The following is a 24,952-nucleotide window of genomic DNA, read 5'->3' on the forward strand; positions in this document are numbered from 1 at the left end:
CTTGCGTCAGCTTGCCGTAAGCCGTTTCATATTATTCGTTACATAAAGTTTATACATCAAAATGTGCGCAATTTCATGTAGAATACAACAAAAATAAATCATTCCTTTAGCTCTTCACAGTTTTTTAAATTTTCGCCGAAATCACGATAACTGACAAAATTTTAACATTCGGTCAACTTTGACTCGACCGAAATGATCGAAAAACGCATCCGTAAGCCATAATTATTACATTCGAGTAACAATCAATCATTTACCTTCATTCTGCAACAAACGGAAAGTCTCTAGCACAATATTTAGATTTTTGTGAATTTTTTGAAAAAATTTTTTCCGCGCTCGCGTAAGACTCCGCTGAAAATCCTGTCAATATTTTTTCGACATTTCATATTATTCGTTACATAAAGTGTTATACATCAAAATGTGCGCAATTTCATGTAGAATTGCAAAAATAAATCATTCCTTTAGCTCTTCACAGTTTTTTAATATTTTCGCCGAAATCACGATAACTGACAAAATTTTAACATTCGGTCAACTTTGACTCGACCGAAATGATCGAAAAACGCATCCGTAAGCCATAATTATTACATTCGAGTAACAATCAATCATTTACCTTCATTCTGCAACAAACGGAAAGTCTCTAGCACAATATTTAGATTTTTGGTGAATTTTTGAAAAAATAATTTCCTCCGCTCATGCATGACGGACTCCGCTGAAAATCATGTCATTTCTTGCGTCAGTTTGCCGTAATTTTTTCGCCGTTTCATATTATTCGTTACATAAAGTGTTATACATAAAAATGTGCGCAATTGCATGTATAATACAACAAAAAATAAATCATTCCTTTATCTTCACAGTTTTTAAATATTTACATCGAAATAACAATAAATAGAAAAAAATCAACCTTCGGTCAACTTTAACTAGATCGAAATGGTTCAAAAATGCAATTGTAAGCTAAAAAACTTACAGTTTAGTAATATTCAATCAATCTCCTTCATTTTGGCACAATTGGAAAGTCTCTAGCATAATATTTTGATTTTTGGTGAATTTTTGAAAAAAACTTTTTTTTACGTCCGCGCGTTACGAATTCATGCATCATTTTGTGATAATATTTTCTCTGTGTTGCATTAATCGTTTTACAATCTGTTATATACCAAAATCATCGCAATTTAGTGTACAATACAACTAAAAAAATTAACTAATTAGCTTTAACCGCTTTTTCCTTACAGCGATTTATATACAATTATATCCGAGTTTTTTTGGCTGTCATATATTCCAATATTTATATATGATAATGATATTTTTTTCATTTCTGATGATTCCATACTAAACTTCAGGCATTGAGAAAAAAGGAGCCAAAAATGAACTCTTAATCTTGAAAACTAAGCACGCTGTGATTTTTTTGAAAAAACTTTTTCCGCTCAGCGCTACCTCTCGGAGGCCGCCGGCATACGGGAGACGTTTTTGAAAATAGGGCTTCAGCGTATAAGGGTTAATCCCAATAGACCTCTCCTCTCCCAAAATCCCTCTACCTAAGGGAGCCGTTACAGCGGTCCTTCTCCGCTCGCTACTACTACTTCCACCCAGAACCATCATCCCGAAATAGCATCCAAGCTTTGGCCAGCCTAGGGTGGGAAAAAAGAGGGAAGGGTTCACTGGGCGACACAGGTCCTCACCCAGAAATAGATTTTTCCTTTGTCAAAATCCTTTTTCTGGGATCGACCTGTGTCGGCCAGTGAAATAGTAGCAGAGAATTGGCCAAATAAAAGCTTGTTAAATATAAAAGGTCAAATGTCAAAATTAAAAAATTTTACTAAGGAAAATAAAATTATTTTTGAATGTTTTTTACTTATCCAATTAATATAACAAATTATTTAAAACTGTATATGTTAAGTAAAGTATACAAAACAATGTAGCTTAAGATATTGCTTAACAATCTAACTAAAAAACCATCACCTAAAATAACAAATAGTGGTGAAAAATTGAACGAGGATGGTATGTACAAAGACAGGAGTGGTTTGTGAAGCAACCCAAACCCAGTCAACAAGGTAGAAAGGCAGGGAATACAAGCGAGGCAAGTAGGTCAGAGGTATACCAATAGGTAGGGCAAGCAAACTAAATCACAAATTACCATTTAAATAACATAATACTAAGCTGACTCTGGAGAAACAATGTTCCCTGCAGCGACAGCAGAAAATTTAAGAGCCTCTAAGGACTTAAGGTAGTGACGTTTAAAAACTCTTGGAGATTTCCAGCCCGTATATTTCTAAATTTCATCAAAGTTCATATGTTGAAAGTAATTAACTGAGGTGGCTACAGCACGGATATCATGGACCTGGGGAATTGAATCCGGGTTGGCTTGTTTAATAAAATAAAGAATTTGTTGTCTAATACCATTCAAGGAGATGGTTCCACCATTCTCTCTAACAAAAAGGGGACCTGAAGATCTTTGAGAAGTCCTATCAAGGTAAGCTTTTAAGGTAACTACCGGACATAAGGAAGGATCTTCCGGAAGAGGTATGATCTTCCAGGGAGACCACCTATTTTGAGGTTCTTCGTTCTTGGCCAAAAAGGTTTGGTCCGGAGAAAGTAGAACCTCTCCTGACGGGAGGAAATCCACATGATTAGACTCTCTAGAAAGGGCTGAAAGTTCAGAGATTCTAGCTTCTGAAGCCAAACTAATTAAAAACAGCGACTTCCTAAGAAGAGTCAAATAAGGGATTTTGACAAAGGAAAAATCTATTTCTCGGGGAAGACCTGTGTCACCCGGTGAAATAACCATCCAGCACATATTTCTAGGTAAATTTATTGCTAAACATACCAGAGAAAAGCTAAATGCAATGCTGGGGTTACCACCCCCAGTGCGAGCTCCATAAAATGGAGTCGTATATAGGAAAGGGTGAGTGTTGTCACTACCACAGGCCTCTGCCCTGTAGAGATATCCAATCTCAAAATCCTCAAAAGCGATGTGCCGTTACAAAGCCCGCACCAGCTCCCCGAATACCAACAACTGAGCCGCCATATTGGCATTCCAGGTTAGCACCCCCCCAAGCTTGGTATTTTACCCAGGGGGGGGAAAGGAGGAATAGCAGTGGGTCACCGGGTGACACAGGTCTTCCCCCAGAAATAAATTTTTCCTTTGTCAAAATCCCTTTTCTGGGCTTTGACCTGTGTCACCCGGTGAAATCATAGCAGAGAATTAAACATACCAGCTTGGTGAAGCTCTTGAAAACTACTGTGATGGAGAGAAATAAAACTATGATCAAAACTGAGTTTTAATTACCCAAGCAGAAAAAATCTCTGTTATAAAACATGGAACAACAAGTCAGGGGAACCATGCCCCAAAGCAAACATATAATACAGTAATTTAGAATATGATTATAAATGACTTAAACACTAAAAAAAAAGGGACAACAGACAATATGTAACATGGTCAGGAGTCAGGCTGTGAAGCATGCCTGACCCAAGGAAGACGGTAAGGGGAGTAAACGAGGCAGGTAGGCGAGAGGGAGAGTGACAGAATAGTTAGGAATGTGAAGTGTGATCACCAGAGGAAGGGACAATGCTTCCTGCCGCCACAGTGGAAAATTTTAGGGCCTCTAGAGATTTGAGGTAGTGGCATTTGAACACTGAAGGTGATTTCCAACCCTTATATTTTTTGAGATCGTCAAAATTCATATAATGGAAATAATTAGTGGAGGTGGCCACTGCCCTGATATCATGAACCTTTGGAACTGAATCTGGGTTAGCTTGTTTAATAAAGTACAAGATTTGTTGTCTGATGGCCTTCAAAGAAATAGTTCCTCCACCTTCCCTAACAAAAAGAGGGCCTGATGTTGTATTAGAGGTTCTGTCTAAATAAGCCTTTAAAGCAGTGACTGGACATAATGACAGGTCTTGTGGAAGGGGGATAACCTTCCAAGGGGACCACCTATCTTGTGGATCTTCATTCTTAGCAAGAAACTTGAGATCCGGGGCTAACAGAACTTCTCCTGACGGGAGGAAATCGACATGGTTCGGTTCTCTAGAGAGAGCGGACAGCTCAGAAATTCTAGCACCTGAGGCTAAGCTGATTAAGAATAAGGTCTTCCTTAACAGACAGAATGAACATTTCTGATTATCAGTATCTGATGCTAATTTAAGAACGTCATTTAAGAACCAGGAAACGTGTGTGTGGGCGGGTTGTTGGTCTCAAACGAGCGCATGCTCTAGGAATTGATGAAAAATATGAGTCTGTTAAGTTAATATTAAAGCCATGTAAAATTATCTTTTTTAAAGCTGATTTGGCTGTAGTAATAGTACTAGAGGCTAGACCTTTTTCAAATAATGACCTGAAGAACGAAATTGCAAGGTTCGTGGTCATTTCTTTAGCTTCAGATTCTTTCAGGAATAATGCTAATTTCTTGACTGCTGAGTCGTATTGTCTGAGGGTAGATTCCCTTTTGTCTGATTCTAAGAACAGTGTATTAACAGGGTCAATGTTAGCATCTTTCTGAGCTGCGAATTTCATGAAATCCATAAAGTTAGGGCATTTTGAATTCTTGAGGAAGCTGACACAGTCCGAGTTTGTACTATTTGTGTCAGTTTTGGCCTGGGGATTTGTATGCACCGGAGTTTCAGCTCCAGAAGAAGAGGAAACCAGTTGCTCTTCGGCCAGTTGGGTGCTACCAGGGCTACATGACCTTTGAATGTCCTGAGCTTGTGTAAAACTTTCATCAACAAGTTCACTGGAGGAAACAGGTAGATCCTCTGCCACATGTTCCAATCTGTTGACATCGCATCTGTGGAGTGAGCCAGAGGGTCCAGGTTGGGGGCCACATAACATGGAAGTTTGTGGTTGCTTTCTGTGGCAAACAGATCTACCTGGAGACCTGGGACCTGACTGCAAATCCACTCGAATGCAATGACATTCCGGACTCCTGCCAGATGGGTAGCTGACAAATGCCACCGCCAGTGCTTGTTTGCCAGGGAGAATATTGCTATCATTACTTGGTTGATCCGGCTCGACTTGGAGCCTCCTCTGTTTATGCAATGCACCACTACTGCACTGTCCAAAACCAACCTGATATGGATTAGTCTGGTTGGACGCAGTTTCTTTAGGGTTAGAAAGACTGCCATTGCTTCGAGAATGTTGATATGGAACTGACGGAACATAGTGGACCACGTTCCCTGCACTTTTTTGTGTTGAGAATATCCTCCCCACCCGCTCAGAGAAGCATCCGTGTGAATTACCAATGCCGGAGGGGGAAACTGGAGCGGTACTGATTTTGACAAGCACTTGACTGTTGTCCAGGGCCGGAGTCTCTTTCTCAACACTGGCGGAATTAGGGACACCTTGTCTCTGAATCTGTTGTTGGCACGTCTCCGCCACACTCTGTTTATGTCTTTCAGTTTGGCTTTCAGGAGCAGATCTGTTACTGAAGCAAACTGAAGGGAACCTAAGACCCTTTCTTGGAACGGCGGGGAAGCTTTCCTGTTCTTGAGGAATTGCCTGGTTGCTTTGGCTATTTCTCTCCGTTTGACTGGCGGAAGAGACAGTTTGTGTGAGTCCAGGTCCCACTGGACTCCCAACCACTGAAAGCGGGTCTCCGGAACTAGGTGGGATTTTTCCCTGTTTATTTGGAAGCCTAGAGATTCCAGAAAACCGATTACAATGGCTGTTGCTTTCCGACATTCACTGGCTTTGGATGCCCAGATTATCCAATCGTCCAGGTATGCGGCCAGCATGCTCCCCTGTGACCGTAGTTGTTGGACTACTGTATCTGCCAGTTTGGTGAAAATTCTGGGGGCTATGTTGAGCCCGAATGGCATGACCCTGAACGAGTAAGCTTGCTTTCCTAGTCTGAACCCCAGATAAGGAGAGAACCTTCTCGCAACCGGGACGTGATAATAGGCGAAAGATCTATAGAGGTGGTTATGGCTCCACGGGGAAATCGGGTCTGAACCTGCGAGATTGTAAGCATTCGAAATTTGTCGCATTGAATGTATAAATTGAGACGAGATAAGTCTAGGATTACTCTTTGCTGACTGGAGCCTTTCTTTGGAACGCTGAACAGTCTGCCCTGAAACTTCAGGTGCCTCGCTTTCTTTATAGCCCTCTTTTGGAGCAGGTCCTTCACAAAGTCCTGGAGGGCTTTGGACGGTGACTGATGGAATCTGACTAGCGGAGGAGGGCCTCTGCTCCAGCTCCATCCCAGACCCTTGGAGACTATGCTGTGGGCCCACGGACTGAAGGTCCATTGGTCCCGAAAGAGATACAACCTCCCGCCTACCTGAGGAGCCTCACTGGGTGGGAGATGATCTACCTCCTCTGCTACCTCGGCCTCCCCTCCCTCGGGAGATGGAACGGGACGCCGATTTGCCTGTAAAAGAGCCTCTGGCTCTACTTCCCCTGGCATTTCGGTTGAATGCCCGAAATGCCCCTTGGCTTTCAAATGAAGCGTTGAAAGCCGGAGATGTCACATAAGTAGGGGAAGCGAGCGTGTGTTGGGCTGGCTGTACCAGCACATACTGTTGCTGAGGCTGCGCTTTAGAGGTTGAAGGCTGGCCGGCTGGAGAGACCGGAACAGCCTGCAGCACAGTCTGAGTATGTGGTCTCTTAAACTTCTTGAACCTCTTCCCGGGTCTGGGATGAGGTCCGGTGGACTCCGTTGGCTTCTGCTTGTAGGGGAGACCCCAGCGGGAGCGGAGGCTTTGGTTTGCCCTGGTTGCCTCTGCCAGGACTGTATTTACTTCTTCCTGCGGGAAGAGATTAGCCCCCCAAACAGAGCTCTTCATGAGCCTATTGGGCTCGTGCCTTATAGTGGCTGCCGCAAAGATGTGTTTTCAGCAATTCATACGAGCCACTATGAAGTCTTACAGGTCCTGTAGGAATCCCGCCAGTAGGGATTTGGTAAGGACCTGGAAGAGGGCTTCTTCATTGTAGACAACCGAAGTTGCCTCTGCCAAAGTCAGGGAATGCAGGGACCGACTCAACCTGGTCTTGGCTTCCGATTCGGCCTTCAGAAGAGATTCCAGGAGTTTGGGAAGCTGCTCGCTGAAGAGGGAAGAAGCGCAGTCAGGGTCGAGCCCACTCACCGTAAAAGTGGCCGGAGCTCCCTTCCAAAATTCAGAATCTCCGGGGAAGACGAGAGAGGTGGGATCTGTCTCCCAGAGTTGTGGAAGGGGCTTGCCCTCGATGCTTGCCTGACTGGTAATCAGAGTGAAGCAGCAAAGAAACACAGACTTGGTTTTTTCTCTTCTTCGTTACTTAAAAAAAATAATTTAAATATAATGGATACAGACACACAACAATCCTTTGATGGAGAGGTAATAATCTCCTACAGGGCTTGACTTCAACTAACTGCCCATACTCCCCACTCTCCAAGAGAACATCTTAAATAATCACTGACAATCGACAACAAGTAATATACAAACTCAACTAGTCATAACTGGTCATTTACACCTCTTCCTTAATAACCCACAACAACAGAAATACTCGTACCTTAATACACAAACTGTCCAATTAAACCCAAACAGTAATTAACAGTTTCAAACAATAATTATACACTCCCCCTGAATTACATTCATATATATTACAAACTCTAGCTTTTCTAACTCTTGTTGAACGTTTTGGAATCGCGTTGCACTGAACAACAGTACCTGAATCTTCCTCTTCCCCCTCATCTTCATGAACAGGAAGCTGTATAAGAAGCTCCTCATCCTCAGCATTAGTAGTTTCCTCACTCAATGTTAATCCTTGTGAAGAACACGAACGAAGATCTCTAACGTGGAGTGGAACTCCATTGACTTCAACAGCTTGTTCTGACAAAACTCCCGTAACCTTGCCTCTTTCAAATTGCATATTGCATCGCATGTTGGATGGTTTTACCCACACCTCATCACTTGCTTTGTAGGGGCCACTCACTGCCACTTTGTTCATTGTGCATGGATCCACTCCTCGGATCCTCACAGGGTAAGAATACAGCATACTGACAGGGGCAGTCGTTGAGTCGCAGTCATCACGAGGCATCAAATTATACAGATATACAGCCTCTGCAATGCTACAGCCTTTCCTTGCAGCAATGACTTTAACAGTTTGATGGCATCTCTCAGCTATACCATTTCCTGATGGAACATAAGCACATCTAAAATTAAGATGCACGCACCACTTTTTTGCAAAGTCAGCAAATAGTTTGCTGCGAAAAGCAGTGTCATTGTCTGTTAACAGTTCCTCCAGCGCTCCTCGTTCATAGAACACTGTCTCAAGTTGTCCGATGATGCTCTCACTGGTCTGAAAACGGAGCCGACGCCAGATGGCAAATCGAGATGGTCCACAATCAATGAGAGTAAGATACAGCCATCCATCATAGTGAGTAATATCCATACCAACTCTCTGCCACACTCTATCCACTTCCAGACTACCCTTCTGCCACTTCACTGGGGCCGGGTCTATTGACTGGCATGCCTCACAGCATTTGACAACAGCTTGTACTTGCCGCCTGGTAACTCCTGGATGGACTTTCTTTACAAAATAGAGAGTCCTTCTCACACCTGGGTGACCGGCAGCATGATGGATCTCCTTAATTCCATCACTAATGGCAGGGACAACAGAAGCGCACACAAGTTTTGCATCTTGGTGACATGAACCAAGGTCCCTCAGCCAGCGCTGAGGTACATGTGTCAAACTGTCAGCTTTATTATTGGCAGAAGACACAAGTGTAATAGACAGCTGGAGGTCACACTCTTCTATCAATGACAAGACTATTCCTAGTCTTCTTCTGATGAGCATTTCACTTGCAGCCTTAGTCTTCAATCTGCTTTTTCCTAAAAGTCCATCTGAAATCCATCTATGCACAGCAGATGAGTCAGTCATTAATTCCACCTTTTGTATCTTCCAAGCCAGTGCAAGATTCAGTCCTTTAATGACTGCATCTAGCTCAGCCATATTGATGTGGCAAGAGTCGTCTTTCCGCAGCCAGCTGGCATCTTCCACAATGGAACCATTTGCTTCCACTGCAACACCAAGTGCAAGAGAACTAGCATCCACCCAGATCTTGAATTTGTCACCGGTGACATTCCACTGTCCTCTCACAGGGTCATCCTTCTTAACCTTCTCCAGAAGTTCCTGTAAACACATTTTGATGTAATCATCATTAATGACGTCGTCCCATCCTTCAGTGACTTTATTGACTCTTCTCTTGATGAATGCTACCGCCACTCGCAGCCATCCACAAACAGAGTAGTGGTCTAACAGTCTACCACAGTATGAGAACACTGATCGCCGAGTCAATTGTCTTGGTGCATCGCCCAGGTCATTGTCCCTCTTCCAAAAAAGACTCTCCTGCTCCCCCCAAACTCTCAGGCCCAATGCTCGAGCCCCTTCAGCAAGTCTTTGGTGTGGCTTACTTACTAGCCCAAAATTTCTGAGATGCTCCTCTACACGGCTGGCCTTAACAATATCTTCATTCACCAAGATGTCATCAATATAAGCTGATGTTCCTTTTCTTACAATTGGGTCCTGAAGAAGAACACAGTTTAAAACAGACTTCATTACCATTGGAGCAATATTCAAGTCAAACCCCAGTCGAGTCAGGCAATACCTCTGGCCTTTGAAATATACAGTCTGGTATGGCCACAGAGACTCATGGATTCTTATCTGCAGGTAAGCTTTAGCCAAGTCCACTACAGATACATTCACTCCTTGCCTGCGCCACTCACGTAGTTTGTCTGAACACACATCCGAGTCTGCTGTAAATGCATCAATGTACGTATTCAGTTATCTGAAGTCCAGTACAGGCCGCACCTTCTTTTTATTTTGCTGTACAACAGCCATGAGGGGAATAAGCCCCTTAGTTGGTCCATATTTATTCTCATCATAAGGAAGCAGCCAACCATCACTCACCCATCTTTGTAGCTCTGATTCATACAGGTCCTTTGCCTCCTGAGGTACAGAATATGCCTTTACTCCATTCTCCAGGATGCCAGGCTCCTTGCCTTTAGACCATTTCCATGTAGCTGTCCAACATTTAATCAAAGGCTCATAAATTGCACTAAAATCACGCTCATCCACCCCCACCATCACATCAGCAGCTGCAGAAAAAAGAGTCTTCCATTCCAAATCGTACACCACCCTGGGTATCGACAGTGACTCCTCCTAGAGCCCTCACACCATCCATGCCGAGAAGAAATTTAAAACCGAGTGGCATTAGAGTAGTTACACACACAGAAATGCTGGCAGTAGCTCCATTACTGAGCTGCAAGTGCACGGCGCCCATTCCTTCACACACCCATTCTTGCCCACTCACAGTTACCATGCTAACTGTGCACTTGTTCCATGCCTTACAGCATGAAACATGAGCGATGCTTTGAGAACACCCAGTGTCTACTAACACGCAACACGGAAGACCATCTACACTCAAAACAGTACTTGGCAGCACCTTACTGAGTGGGTTTGGGGAGAGGAGGCTGGCGCTGGTGCCTCCTCTCCTTGCTCGTTTCCCGGACAAGCTGACGCAATGTGCCCCATTCCACCACACCGATAACACTTTACCCTTCTCCGAAATCGACCATTTACTCGGTTGCGAGCAAGACAGTCCCTGGCAAAGTGATTTGGTCCAAGGCATACATGACATTTCTGAACTTTTGTTTCTACTGGCACAGAACCCAAGCTTCCTGTGGCGCCAAAACATGTTTCCACTGAAACAGAGGGAAGGTCATCCTTTAGAACCGCCCGTGCCCGAGCCAAAATCTGTTCCAGATCGAGGGCCTCCATGCGAGACCCGGCTCTCAACAGCTGGCGAACTCTCTCTGGAAGTCCAGCTACAAAAGCACATGCAAGAGCTTTTTCAGAAATTCCTCCAAACAGGGATCCGAGTCGATGTAGCTCAGCCAAGTAGACATCCGGTGCCTCTCCACTGTGCAACTTCCTACTAACAAACTGTTCATAGGCTACATAGGGATCAACAGCAAACGCAGCCAACAATGCTTCTTTCACCTTGTCAACCTCCTTCATATCTGCTGTGGGTAACTGTAAGTACACTGCAAAGGCACCACCTGTAAGCCGCAGAGGAATCACAGTGGCCACGTCATCAACTTTCCGAAGCTTGCAAACCAACTCCAACTTCTCCAGCCACTCCATAACAGATTGTGCGTTTCTGCCATCATACTCAGGGATCAGTTTCAAGTCGAAGTTACTCTCCATACTGCCTAGATAGCTTGAAGCAGCAAAGAAACACAGACTTGGTATTTTCTCTTCTTCTTTACTTAAAAAAAATAATATATATATAATGGATACAGACACACAATAATCCTTTGATGGAGAGGTAATAATCTCCTACAGGGCTTGACTTCAACTAACTGCCCATACTCCCCACTCTCCAAGAGAACATCTTAAGTAATCATTGACAATCGACAACAAGTAATATACAAACTCAACTAGTCATAACTGGTCATTTACACCTCTTCCTTAATAACCCACAACAACAGAAATACCTTAATATACAAACTGTCCAATTAAACCCAAACAGTAATTAACAGTTTCAAACAATAATTATACACAGAGCTACCTTAGTCGTGCAGGGGGTGGGGATAGCATCCCTCACCGAGAACATCGTAAACGTCCCTTTGACAGGGGTGAGTTTCGTGTTCTCGGCCTCCCACTCTGTGAGCGTGCGCAACAGGGTGGATTGTGCCTGGTCCCTCGGGAAGATGACAGTCTCCTTCAGGACCTTATCCGACCTTATCCAGGCTTCCTCGGTAAGCCTGGCATATCCTGGGTAAGGAGGCAGTAGGTCAGGTGGGAAGAACTCCAGCTCCTCCAACCTGCGAGTACCCAGTCCTTCAATGATGAGGGTATCTTCATGCTGAGGAGCATGAAGAGCCAGGTGCCAAGTGTTTCCCTTATCAAAGGGAGGAAGACCGGAAGCGTCCGGAACAGTGTAAGACTGAGCCGCTGCTCCGGCGCGCATAAACTCAGAGAGCAAGCTCTGCTGGGTCTGTACCTTCTCTGCTAGGGATTTTACAGAATCGTCAGAAGACTTCAGGCCCGAAGCCAACTGGGAGTAGAGTTCGCTAATCCTGGCCTCCACCCTTTTATCAAACTTCTTCATAAGAAGTTCCGCGAACGCCTCCGGGTCAAAGTCAGGACGAGGGGGACTCGCCTTACTTTGCCTAGATCTTGATCCCTTTCCAGAGGGGGGAGCCTTGCTCGTAGACGGCACAGGGCTAGGGGCCCGTGACGACTTCAAGGGAGCTCCGGGGTGTGACCTCTGGTGTTTGAAGGACTTTGATAAGGTCTTGGTTTTCACAGACTTTACCTTGGGGACAGTAGACCTTGACCTGTCCTCAAGGTAAGAGGATTTCTCGAATCCTCTAAAGGAAGAGACAGAAGAGGAAGGAGAGCTGAAAAGAGGATCAGAAACATCTGCCTCACTTACCCCCTTACCTGCAACCTGGTGGTCCGGGTCAACGCTCATCAGCTCGAGGTTGATGTTGATCACCGCAACCTCCTCCGCTACCTCTCCGCAGATGGCTTCTTCATGGGAGGGCTCCGTCATCTCACGGATCCCAGCGATCAAGGGGGTGGCTACTTCCGCCGGGATGGCCGCTGAGATCCGGGCACCAGGGTAGAGGAGATTGCAGATCTCCTCTGAAAGAACGTAGGGCTTCCCCGACGCGACATTCCTCCCGAAACCACTGACCCAGGTCTTGAGGGTCGACAGCGAAGAGTCGTGGGAGCTGCGGTCGGCCTGAAAGGAGGGGAGTGCTTACTAACGAAATCTCCAACTGTCATATATATATATCAATAAAGGCCACAAACTCAAGAGAGAATAACGATTAGTGGACATGTAGCTTACCGACTCATCCAACACTCGCTCGTAAAGAGCGTAGCACACCTCACATCCGTCAGGGTGCCAGACGATCAGGTCCCCGACTCGGACCGCGCAGCCGGAGTGGGATCAACACACTTCGTGTCCACAGGGCTGCTGCAGGACCGCCGTGCACCCATGCTCCTGACAACGTACCATCTGTAAGTGGACAGATGATACATGAGTATGCTAATAAGGCACGCCGGAGTAGGTTCGCCGGAGATGAGTCTTAATTTAAAAAATGACTAACGGAGCATGCAAATGGTCCGGTCAGACCCCGCCGGAGTTAATTCCGGTATTAGGGGAATGATATATAAGATACATGAGTGAAAATGTTAAGGACCGCCGGAGTAATTCCGGTGCTACTAGAAAACCTTAACCTATGATCATGTGTCATAAACAAAATAACGGATTACATAAATACCTCCGGACACAGTCCGGTAGAGGTATGGTAAATACACAGTACGGAATGGTTAACAACGAGTACTTGCCAAGAAACAATGGTTATGATACATTGATTATAAAACTCCGCTTTGATGCCGGGGGAACCGAGTTACACCATACTTATGGTGGCGGCGGAGGAGGTGGGGTGAGCACCGTCCAACCACACACCATACCCACCGGAGTGGTTACATTAAAGAGGGGGTAACGGGAGACCCGACAAACTCGGCGGAGGTAGGATCTGGCCAAAGTCAAGACAGATTCCCAGGGTATATGGTCGATGTTCCAGTTGTATTGAACAGGGAAAAAACAAGGACAATAACAGCTAGCAGAAGAGCGGACACCGAGACGGAGGCCAGTTAGGTGGATAACTCTAACTGGATACCGGACTAACTCTCCACGGGGTGTCGGTCTTAAGAGAACGACAACCCTGGGCAGGGAGAAACTCGGTCACGCGTCTGATGCTAGGGAAAGGATAGGGAATAGTCAAGTGGAGGGAACCTATGGCAGCGGCCAGATGGGTGGGGGACACCCCCTGTACGCCGATAGCAACCCCCCCCACGGGGTGTCGCTCATGGGAGAACGACTACCAAACGCGGGGAGAATACTAGGTTACACTCCAAATGCTAAAGGATTGCAAAGTTGTGGTAATCAATTAGCGGTGGCTAGGGAGTGGGGAAGCATCCCTTAGACACCAAAAGAACTCCCCATAGGATGCCGGTCAAAAGAGATCAGCGTCCCTGGCGTGGGGAGAACTAGGGAAAACCACCCAATGCAAAGGAAGGGGTAAGGGATTTGTTAGGCTAGCGATACGAAAAAGGCTCAGAGCAACCTCTACCCCAGTCTCGCTTCTCAATGACAATTTTTACATGGGTAGGAAGACAAGCCGAGGGATGGAAGGGGAGGTGGGGGGGGAGGAGAGGGGGAGAGACACGATGCCAGATTGCCTGCCCCGACACCGACGGCTCGGACAGGAGTAGGCTACGAATGAGAAGACCCTCGCTATTCTAGCCTAACCTTACGAAGACCTGAGAGTCCGAGCTGGTAGGCCAAAATAAGGAGAGGGTGGGAAAATCATAGGCCTAATAACCCCCATCCGAACCAGACGATACTGTCAGGAGGGCTTAGAACGTGGGACTCTCCTACCCACTCATGACTCCCTCCAAGCCTCAAAACGACCTGGTCGGGGAAGTAGGGAGCAAAGAGCCGTAAGGGAGCCTAACTTCCTAGGCTAACCTTCCGAAGCCGATCAGCGGCCAGGAGGACTAGCCTAGGAGACCCAACACAGGAACTATCTGACTAAAGTAACACTAAAAGTTAACCAAATAAAGTAAAAATATAAAGTAAATAATATATATTCGTACAGAACATAAATAATAGAAGGACTCATGTAGAAGGGCGGGCCAAACCACTCGCGACATATGGGACGCGGATGGTAAATAATGGGCGACCCTTACATTCAAGCGTAACAATATTAATCCAAAAATATAAATGTCATCCGTTAACGTAAAAATTAGCAAATATAATTAGCATAACAGCACCATCTCGGAGAATATACCCGTGTGCTGGAGGAGGAATGGGTCCAAGGAGAACATGGAATTATGATCACAAAGGCGTGAGGGGGAAACCTCATAGCCTATGATAAGTGAGGACCCGCGCCTCCCCAGGGAAGGGATAATTCGGAATAAAATGACTCCGACAAGGAGCGAATATGAAAATATGTAAAAACCACATAGATAAAACATATTATCATACAGCAAAGGGACAGAATCATACTATTAAACCAAACGAAGACTGAAGGTCACGTGTGGTCAGAGAGAGAGGCGGCCGAGACCGGCGTCATATTCAACCTCGTAATTATCGAATTAGAGGTTAAATAAAAGGTCTCAAAACACCAAAAAACTCTAAGGGAGATGGTACTCAACTTAATGAAGTAAAATCCTGGACGGAAGACATGCCAGCGTACAGAAAAAGCAAAAGAAGCACACCGTTGAAATGTACAAGGCGCTGGCTCGTGCTAAAATGGAATGCCAATATGATGGCTGAGTTGTTGGTATTCGGGGAGCTGGTGCGGGCTTTGTAACGGCACATCGCTTTTGGGGATTTTGAGATTGGATATCTCTACAGGGCAGAGGCCTGTGGTAGTGACAACACTCACCCTTTCCTATACACGACTCCATTTTATGGAGCTCGCACTGGGGTTAGTAACCCCAGCATTGCATTTAGCTTTTCTCTGGTATGTTTAGCAATAAATTTACCTAGAAATATGTGCTGGATGGTAATTTCACCGGGTGACACAGGTCAAAGCCCAGAAAAGAGCAAGATTCATTGTTAGTGACTGAAGCTAATCTTAGTACGTCATTTAAAAACCAAGAAACCGTTTTAGGACGGGTTGTTGGTCTAAGACGAGCACAAGCTTTAGGAATAGAGGAAAAATACGAATCTGTTAAGTTAATGTTAAATCCCAACTGAAATATTTTCTTTAAGGCGGATTTAGTCGTAGTAATAGTACTAGCAGCTAGGCCTTTATCAAAAAGGGCCTTAAAAAATGAGATTGTGAGATTCGTAGTCATTGTATGAACGTCTGATTCTTTTAGAAAGTTGGCAAGTTTTTCTTACTGCCGAATCATACTGACGGAGAGTAGATTCTCTCTTATCTGATTCTAGAAACATTGTGTTCAAAGGATCAATATTAGCGTTTTTCTGTGCCGTGAACTTCATGAAATCCATAAAATTAGGGCATTCAGCATTCCTGAGGAAGGTGACACAGTCTGAGTTTGTACTACTTGGGTTAACTTTGGATGAGGAATCTGTTTGGCACTGAGTTTCAACTCTAATAGAAGAGGAAACCAGTTGCTCTTCGGCCAGTTGGGGGCTACTAGAGCTATCTGGCCTTTGAATGACCTGAGTTTGTGTGGGGGCTACTAGAGCTATCTGGTCTTTGAATGACCTGAGTTTGTGTAGAACTTTCAACAGAAGATTTACTGGTGGGAACAGGTACACCTGCCATTTGTTCCAGTCTACTGACATTGCATCTGTCTGATATGGGCCCGAGGTCCAGGTTCGAGCTATATAACAGGGCAGTTTGTGATTTGATTCCGTGGCAAACAGGTCCACCTGTAGTCCCGGGATTTGTTGGCAAATCCAGTTGAAGGATTTCTTGTCCAGAGACCATTCTGATTCCAAGGAGTCGTTCTTGACAGGAATCTGCGATCACGTTTCTTACTCCCGACAGATGCGTATGGACAGGTGCCAATGATTTTTCATTGCTAATGAAAAGATTGCTATCATTGCATGGTTTACGTGACTTGATTTGGAACCTCCCCTGTTCAGGCAATGAACTATCACTGCACTGTCCAGGACTAATGTGATATGTATGTTCCTGGCTGGATGTAAGCGTTTCAAAGTCAGGAAAACCACCAACGCCTCTAGAATATTGATATGGAAGTGACGAAAAAGATTCGACCAAGTTCCCTGAACTTTTTTGTATTGTGAGTAACCTCCCCATCCGGACAGAGATGCATCCGTGTGAATGATCAGAGCTGGTGGAGGGAAAGGTAGAGGAATTGATTTGGAAAGACTTTTGGCTGTTGTCCAAGGTCGGAGTCTTTTCTTTAAGATTGGAGGTATGAGGGAGACTTTGTCCCTGAGATTGTAATTGGCTCGACTCCGCCACACTTGATTTATGTCCTTCAGTTTTGCTTTGAGAAGTAGATCTGTTATTGATGCAAACTGAAGAGAACCTAAGATTCTTTCTTGAGTGCGACGAGAGGCTCGTTTGCACTTGAGAAACTGTCTCGTTGCTTTGGCTATCTCCTTGCATTTTACTGGCGGAATCGAAAATTTGTGGGTGTTTAGATCCCACTGGATCCCCAGCCATTGAAATTGGGATGCCGGAATCAGACGAGATTTCTTTACATTTATGTGAAATCCTAGATACTCTAGAAACTGGATGACCTTTCTGGTTGCCCTCCGGCACTCGGTGTCGTTGGGAGCCCAGATTAGCCAATCGTCTAGGTAAGCCACGAGCATGATGCCTTGAGACCGTAGTTCCTGTACCACAGTTTCTCCTAGTTTGGTGAAGATCCTGGTTGCTATGTTGAGCCCGAAAGGCATTACTCTGAAGGAGTAAGCCTGTTTGCCTAGCCTGAATCCTAGGTAGGGAGAGAAGTTTCTCGCCATCGGGACATGATAATATGCGTCTGTAAGATCTATAGAGGTGGTGACGGCCCCATGGGGAAGTAAGGTAGGTCCGCACCTGAGAGACGGTCAACATACGGAACTTGTCGCATTAAATATAAGAATTCAGAGTTGATAGGTCCAGTATCACTCTTCTTTTGTCTGAGTCTTTCTTTGGCACGCTGAACAAGCGTCCCTGAAATTTTAGATATCCGACTTTCTTTATTGCCTTCTTTAGAAGAAGGTCTTTTGCATAGTCTAACAGATCCGGTGTTGGGGTCTGATAGAATCTGACTGGTGGAGGAGGCCCTTCTATCCAACTCCACCCTAGACCCTTGGAGACAATGCTGTGGGCCCATGGACTGAAGGACCAATGGTCCCTGTGGAGGTATAAACTCCCGCCTACCTGGAGAGGCTCATTGGTTTGAGGGCTTATTATCTCTGCCTCCTCTTGAGCCTCTGCCTCTAGACTGAGCTCTGGATCCCGCCCTGTGCCGGAATCCGCCTCGACCTCTACTGCCCCTGGACTGGCGGTAGCCACGAAATAAACCTTGAGCTTCAAAGGTGGGGTTGAACACAGGGGACGCTACGTAGGCAGCCGAGCCAGCAGAGTGGTGAGCTGGCTGATTCAGTAGGACATATTGAGGTTGCCCTTTGGAGGTAGAAGGTTGGGCAACTTGAGAGACGGGAACTGCCTGGACAACTGTTTGGGTCTGAGGAGCTTGGTACGGATGGTACCTCCTTGACCTCTTCCTTCCCTTAGGCTGAGGGCCCAAAGATTCAGAAGACTTCCTCTTAAAAGGAAGTCCCCAACGAATCCGAAGATTCTGGTTGGCCCTGGAAGCCTCACTGATGACATTGTTGACTGCATCATCAGGAAAGAGGTTAGTTCCCCAGATGGAAGATTTAATGAGCCTGTTTGGCTCATGCCGGATGGAGGCGTCAGCAAGCACATGCTTCCGGCAGTTCTGTCTTGCCACCATAAAGTCATACAAATCACTCTGAAACGTAGACAAAAGTGATTTGGTCAGAATCCGGAATAGAGGTTCGTCCTTATAAACAGCCGATGTCAACTCCGCCGAGGTGACAGAGTTGATGGATCTACTGAGACGGCACCTAGCATCAAATTCCGCCTTGATCAAGGAGTCCGGAATCCTAGGCAACTGCTCACTGAATAGATCCAAAGCGCACTCCGGATCCAGCTTACCTACCGTAAAGGTTTCAGGAGCCCCAACCCAGCAATCCAGATCCCCCGGAAAGAGTAGAGATGTAGGGTCCGTCTCACAAAGCTGAGGCATCGGCTTCTCTAACCCGGCCTGTAGAGTCAACTCAGCTATCTTGGAAGTACAAGGGGTGGGAATGTCCTCATGGACAACAAACATCGTAAACCGTCCTTTGTGAGGAGTTAACTTAGTGTTGGTACACTCCCAGTCTGACAATATTCTGACCCATGCGGACTGTGCCTGGTCCCTGGGGAAGATCACCGTCTCCCTGGGAACCTTGTCTTCCCTCACTAGAGCTTCTTCCGACAAACGGGCATATCCCGGGAAAGAAAAAACAAAATCCGCCGGAAAGAACTCGTAGTCTTCCACAGGATGGGTGCCACAACCTTCAATGGTTAATTTACCATTGGCAAAGGGGGCATTGAAGGCAAGACGCCAAGGATTGCAGTCCTCAAATGCTGGAAGCTTAGAGGAGTCCAGAATAGAATAACTCCGTTGCTGTACCGGACCGGTATTGACGATTCCGGCAAGCGACTCTTCTTGGGTCTTCAGTCTCTGAGCCAGAGACTGTACCAATCTGCCGGATGTCTCCAGACTCGAGGCGAGATCTCGAGACATTGTTTCAAATTGTGAATCCACCTTAGCAGATATCTTCTTCATCAAGATATCTGCGAAGGCCTCAGGGTCAAAGTCAGATTTCTTAGCTTTGACAGCCTTGGGTCTCGACCCCTTAGGAGGGGGAGCAGCCTTCTGAAAGGAAGTCGAAGGTTTGGGAGCCAACGACAACCTGGCGGAACTCGACATGGCCGGGATCTTCGGGGGTTTAGACAATTTAGGTAACGTCTTCGTCTTCGCCAAGGACTTCACCTTGGGGATCACCGACCCCGAACAGGCCCCAAGGGCGGAGGCTTTAGAGAAGCCTTGGAAGGAGGAAGACGAAGACGAAGGAGAGCTGAAAGAAACTGAACGTTTACTTCTACCTGCCTCACTTACATCCCTACCTTCCTCCTCTGGATCGATGGCCATTGGTTCGACGTGAATGTTGATGTTGGCCACTTCCTCGGCCACCTCTTCACACAGTTCTTGCTGGTCTTCCGGCGGGACTTGGGTCTCAAGCCTAATCTTGTTAATCAGGGGCTCCTCCACTTCGGGAGCTACCGCTGCAGAGGACCTAGCCATGGGGTAAATGATATTACAGATGTCCTCTGCCAGCACATAGGGACATCCCTGACCAACGTTGCGACCGAAGCCCCCGACCCAGATCTTAAGGGTAGAAAGAGATGAAGATTGGCGGGACTGAGGGACCTGTAACAGGATTCAATGTCAATATAGGAATTGACGTGAAAACTCTTCTGTCATTATAGTCAAACCAAACAAATTTGTCTAAAACATTCATAATTGTATGCTGACAAAGAGTTAACGTACCGAATCATCAATCATGTCTTGTTAAAGGGCGTAGCATACATCACAACCATCAGGATGCCAGACGAGCTGATCCTCCACCTCGACTGCACAGCTGGCATGAGACCTGCATACTACGTGGCCACAGGGTTGCTGTAAGTAGGCGTTACAGCCCGGCTCCTGACAATGAACCACCTGTAAGAGGAATTGATACATGAGTATCAAAAGTGATAACGCCGGAGCAGGTTCCAGCGGTGGGTATGACTAACCTAGTAAAGACTTAAAATTAGTACATTTTTCTCCACGCCGGAGTTGAGATCTGGGGTTTACAATAGGGTTACGGCGGAACGTTCCGGTACAATCAGTACAGGGAGGCCAGGCCTGAAGTCGATCGCACCGGAGTACAATTCCGGTGACGCCGGAGCGTCCCGTCTCAAATCAACCTCACAGAAAACAACAACCGAGTGGTGGAAAAAGAGCTAGTTCTGTCGGAACGAGAGTTCCGGGACTGATCTCACCGGAACGTAGTTCACGGGAAATAGTGTAATAACTAAGATAATATACAGCCTGGCGTCTCCACAATTCTGCCATAAAAAAGGGAAGGCCCCGACGCTCAAGCTATTGTTCCATACAAGGAACTAAACAGCGAGCTAACGATAGCCGCCGGAACAGGTCCGGAATGGCGGAACAGCAGAGAAGTAGGGGCAGTGAAACATGGCGACTACTACAGGTCAGGTGCCTAAACACCCTCCACGAAGCGTCATCTCAACCAAAAAGGGCAAATGAGCATTGCTCGAAAATGCCCCAAAGGGAGAAACCATGAATAGACTATAGACTGATAAATAAGGAGTGAGAGAAAACATGTGAAGGCAGAATAGATAATATCTATAACTTAGCCTAACCTTCCGAAGTGAACACCTGGTCAGGTAGGCTAGGTCACACCAGTGAGACAAACGAGAAAGGAGCACTAGCACCGAACCAAGCCCTCCGAGATTTGACGGATCAAACTGGTCAGGAAGGACGGGCTGGCGCCTAAAACTCGAACGAAGGCCACCCTGGAAGACCTAACTTACCTAGGCCTTGAAAGCCAGGATAGGAAGGAAAACTGGGGCCAGTCTTAGCCTACCTTCCGAGATTCGACAGTGTCGAACTGGTCAGGTAGGCTAATGTGTTACACTACCATACATATCAGACTAAAGGCATATAAAAAGAATACATAATAATAATAAAATTAAAAATAATATAATTACATAAATTAAATGCACCTGCGTAAAGAACAGAAAGGAAAGGATAGGCTAGGCCTCACTTTCCACTATTCTAAAATCGTAACAATAGTCGTGCGCGTCCGAAACGAACGATAAATTAAAACTATCATTATTATTATGATGGAGCATTATTCGCAAATTCTTCCAAAGCGTCAGAAGATATTAGGAGCATCAAGAGGTTGGGGACTACAACCACGAACGTAAACAAACATGGCGGCTCCGAGCCGAACAATGTGTAAGTTATTAAATAGGACAAAACTGTCCAACCGAGTCCCAAACCAACAAAAATTGAATACTCAACTTAGAAGAGGATGCGTCCTGATTGCTAGAAGACATGATGAAGATGAATAATGCCGAAAATAAAGCAAAGGGCACAAAAAACACACCAGTGAAAATTAACGTGTACGCATGAAAAGGTGCTATGAGAGGATGTAGGTTCTGGGTGGGAATAGTAGTAGCGAGTGGAGAAGGACCGCTGTAACGGCTCCCTTAGGTAGAGGGATTTTGGGAGAGGAGAGGTCTATTGGGATTAAGCACCTGTGGTAGTGGCTTCCACTCGCTCCTAGATGACATACCGAAATCCTATGAGGATGATCGATCCAGAGGTGGTAACTCTGGCATTCTAGAAAGCTTTTTTCTCTGGTATATCTAGCAATATTTATACCTAGAAATGTGTGCTATATGGGACATTTCACTGGCCGACACAGGTCGATCCCAGAAATAAAACTATAATTAAAGAACACCTAACCAACACCATAAAAAATTTCATGAGGCATAGGAATAAGGAAAAAACAAACATCAAATCTCATGAAGAAGGTTGCATGTGTATTGAACATTTAGAATATTGCAAAGAAAAACTTATCAGTGTTGTAGATAATATTCTAAAGAAATCAAAATGGAAAAATTAAATCAAGATAGTAAAAATGTAACAGTTAACAAAAGTCAAATTAAAACCACAACAAAAAATGAATCGAGACCTACAAAAATACAAATTAACTTTTAACAAATTTTAAAAAAATCAGCTCAAATAGTTTAGAGTAATTTGACCACTCATATTACACCATTCAATCGTTATATGATTCAGTGGAATATAAATGAATTTTTAACAAGAAGGCACTTAGGAGAAGTCCTACGACTTATAAATGAATACGAACCAATTATTATATGTATACAACACATGGGAAAACTTGTTCCAAATATAGGTAAATATCTACTAGCCACAACATCAAAGGAAAATGAAAATAACTTAGGAACAGCCATATATGTCCATAATAAAATGATATATGACGAAGTAGATATACAGTAGATTACACTGAATTACAAATTTCAGCAATGACAGGGAAAATAGAAAATAATTTATTTGATATTATTAACTTATACAACCAGCCAAATAAAAAGTACGATTTAAACATATTACAGAAAATAATAAAAGATTTTAACCCTTAAACGCCGACTGGACGTATCGTACGTCGACTAAAATTGTCTGTTGAGTGCCGAGTGGACGTACCATACGTCGACTACAAAAAATTTCAACCTTCGGTCAACTTTGACTCGACCGAAATGGTCGAAAAATGCAATTGAAGCTAAAACTCTTACATTCTAGTAATATTCAATCATTTACCTTCATTTTGCAACAAATTGGAAGTCTCTAGCACAATATTTCAATTTATGGTGAATTTTTGAAAAAAACTTTTTCCTTACATCTGTGCGGTAACTCGGCCGAAAATTTCAGAAATTCTTTTGTCATTTTGTCGTAATGTCTGCACCGGTTTATATTAGTCGTTACATAAAGTTTTATATATGGAAATGTGCGCAATTTCATGTAGAATACGACAGAAAATAACTCATGGTTGTAGCTTCTATCAGTTTTGAAATATTTCCATATAAATCACAATAAGTGCCAAAATTTCAACCTTTGGTCAACTTTAACTCGACCGAAATGGTAAAAAAACGTAATTGTAAGCTAAAACTCTTACATTCTAGTAATATTCAGTCATGTACCTTCATTTTGCAACAAATGAGAAGTCTCTAGCACAATATTTCGATTTATGGTGAATTTTTGAAAAAACTTTTTTCCTTATGTCCGCACAGTAACTTGGCCGAACGTCTCAGAAATTCTTTCGTCACTTTGTCGTAATGTTTGCACCGTTTTATTTTAGTCATTACATAAAGTTTTATATATGGAAATGTGTGCAATTTCATGTAGAATACAACAGAAAATAACTCATGGTTGTAGCTTTTATCAGTTTTGAAATATTTTCATATAAATCACGATAAATAGAAAAAATTCTACTTTCGGTCAACTTTAACTCGACTGAAATGGTCAAAAACTGCAATTGTAAGCTAAAACACTTACAGTCTAGTAATATTCATTAAATTACCTTCATTTTGCAACAAACGGGAAGTCTCTAGCACAATATTTCGATTTATGGTGAATTTTTGAAAAAAACTTTTTTTTACGTCCGCACGTTATGAATTCATGCATCATTTTGTGATAATATTTTTTCTGTGTTGCTTTGATTGTTTTACAATTTGTTATATACCAAAATCATTGCAATTTAGTGTACAATACAAAGAAAAAAAAATAACTCATTAGCTTTAACCATTTTGCTCACAGCGCGATTTGTATACAATTACAGTAAACCCCCCGTATTCTTGTTCTCATGATTCGCGGACTCACACATTCACGGGTTTCTCTGTGGAACATATCTAGCCATTATTCGCGGAAAATTCGCCCATTCGCGGTATTTTTCACTGAGAAATATTCACTAATTACTGTGTTTTCATATAATGTTCATGAATAAATGCACTTTTTGTGATAAAACTATTAAAATGCTCAGGTATTTGCATTTTTACAGGGTTTTTCTATGTTTAAACTATCAAAATGGGCAGTTCTAAGTGTTTTTAGAGGGGTTTTAACTATTCGCAGATTTTAGCTATTTGTGGGGTGTGTGGGGACGATCCCCGCGAATATGGGGTTCACTGTATATATGAAATTTTTTCATGGGTCATATATTTCAATATTTATATATGATAATGATATTTTTTTTCATTTCTGATGGTTGCATACTAAACTTCAGGCAATGACAAAAAAAGGAGCCAAAAATGAACTCTTAATGTTAAAAACTAAGCATGCTGTGATTTTTTGAAAAAAACTTTTTTTCCGCTTCGGCGCTAACTCCTGAACACCGCCGGCATACGACAGACACTTTTGTAAATAGAGGCTTGGCGTTAGAGGGTTAAGTATCCCATATTAATTGTAGGAGATTTCAATGCACGTAATCCAATATGGGACTACAGTATAACAATATTACACCGGATAAAGATGGAGAAAAAATAGAAAACTTGATGAACACTGATAATCTCTGTTGTCTGAATGACAACGAAATAAATAAGTATTGGTCAAAAACCCATGGAGCATTTTCCTCAATGGATGTCACCCTTTGTTCAACAAATATAGTTGACAAACTAGATTGGAATACTTGTGATGACTCCTACTCAAGTGATCATTTTCCCATAATAATGTCCTTATTAAATAGTAAATGGAAACTCTCCTCATTATAACATACAAAAAGCAGATTGGGACATTTTAAACATGCAT

General features: G+C 44.1%; 2 protein-coding genes across 2 annotated transcripts in view; one reads left to right on the top strand and one right to left on the bottom strand.

Annotated features, from left to right (window-relative positions):
- The window catches only part of l(2)37Cg (RNA polymerases I and III subunit AC2 l(2)37Cg), a 303,443-nt gene that overhangs the window by 217,202 nt on the left and 61,289 nt on the right, over window positions 1-24,952 (top strand). The gene's annotated exons all lie outside the window — the stretch shown is intronic.
- Window positions 7,499-10,841, bottom strand: LOC136844293 (uncharacterized). Its single transcript, XM_067113265.1, is given in 2 exon segments — window positions 7,499-10,066; window positions 10,068-10,841. Coding segments are annotated over 2 exon segments (3,165 nt in total). The 5' UTR covers window positions 10,665-10,841.

This window comes from Macrobrachium rosenbergii, chromosome 12 (assembly GCF_040412425.1).
Source record: "Macrobrachium rosenbergii isolate ZJJX-2024 chromosome 12, ASM4041242v1, whole genome shotgun sequence".
NCBI classification, from domain to species: domain Eukaryota; kingdom Metazoa; phylum Arthropoda; class Malacostraca; order Decapoda; family Palaemonidae; genus Macrobrachium; species Macrobrachium rosenbergii.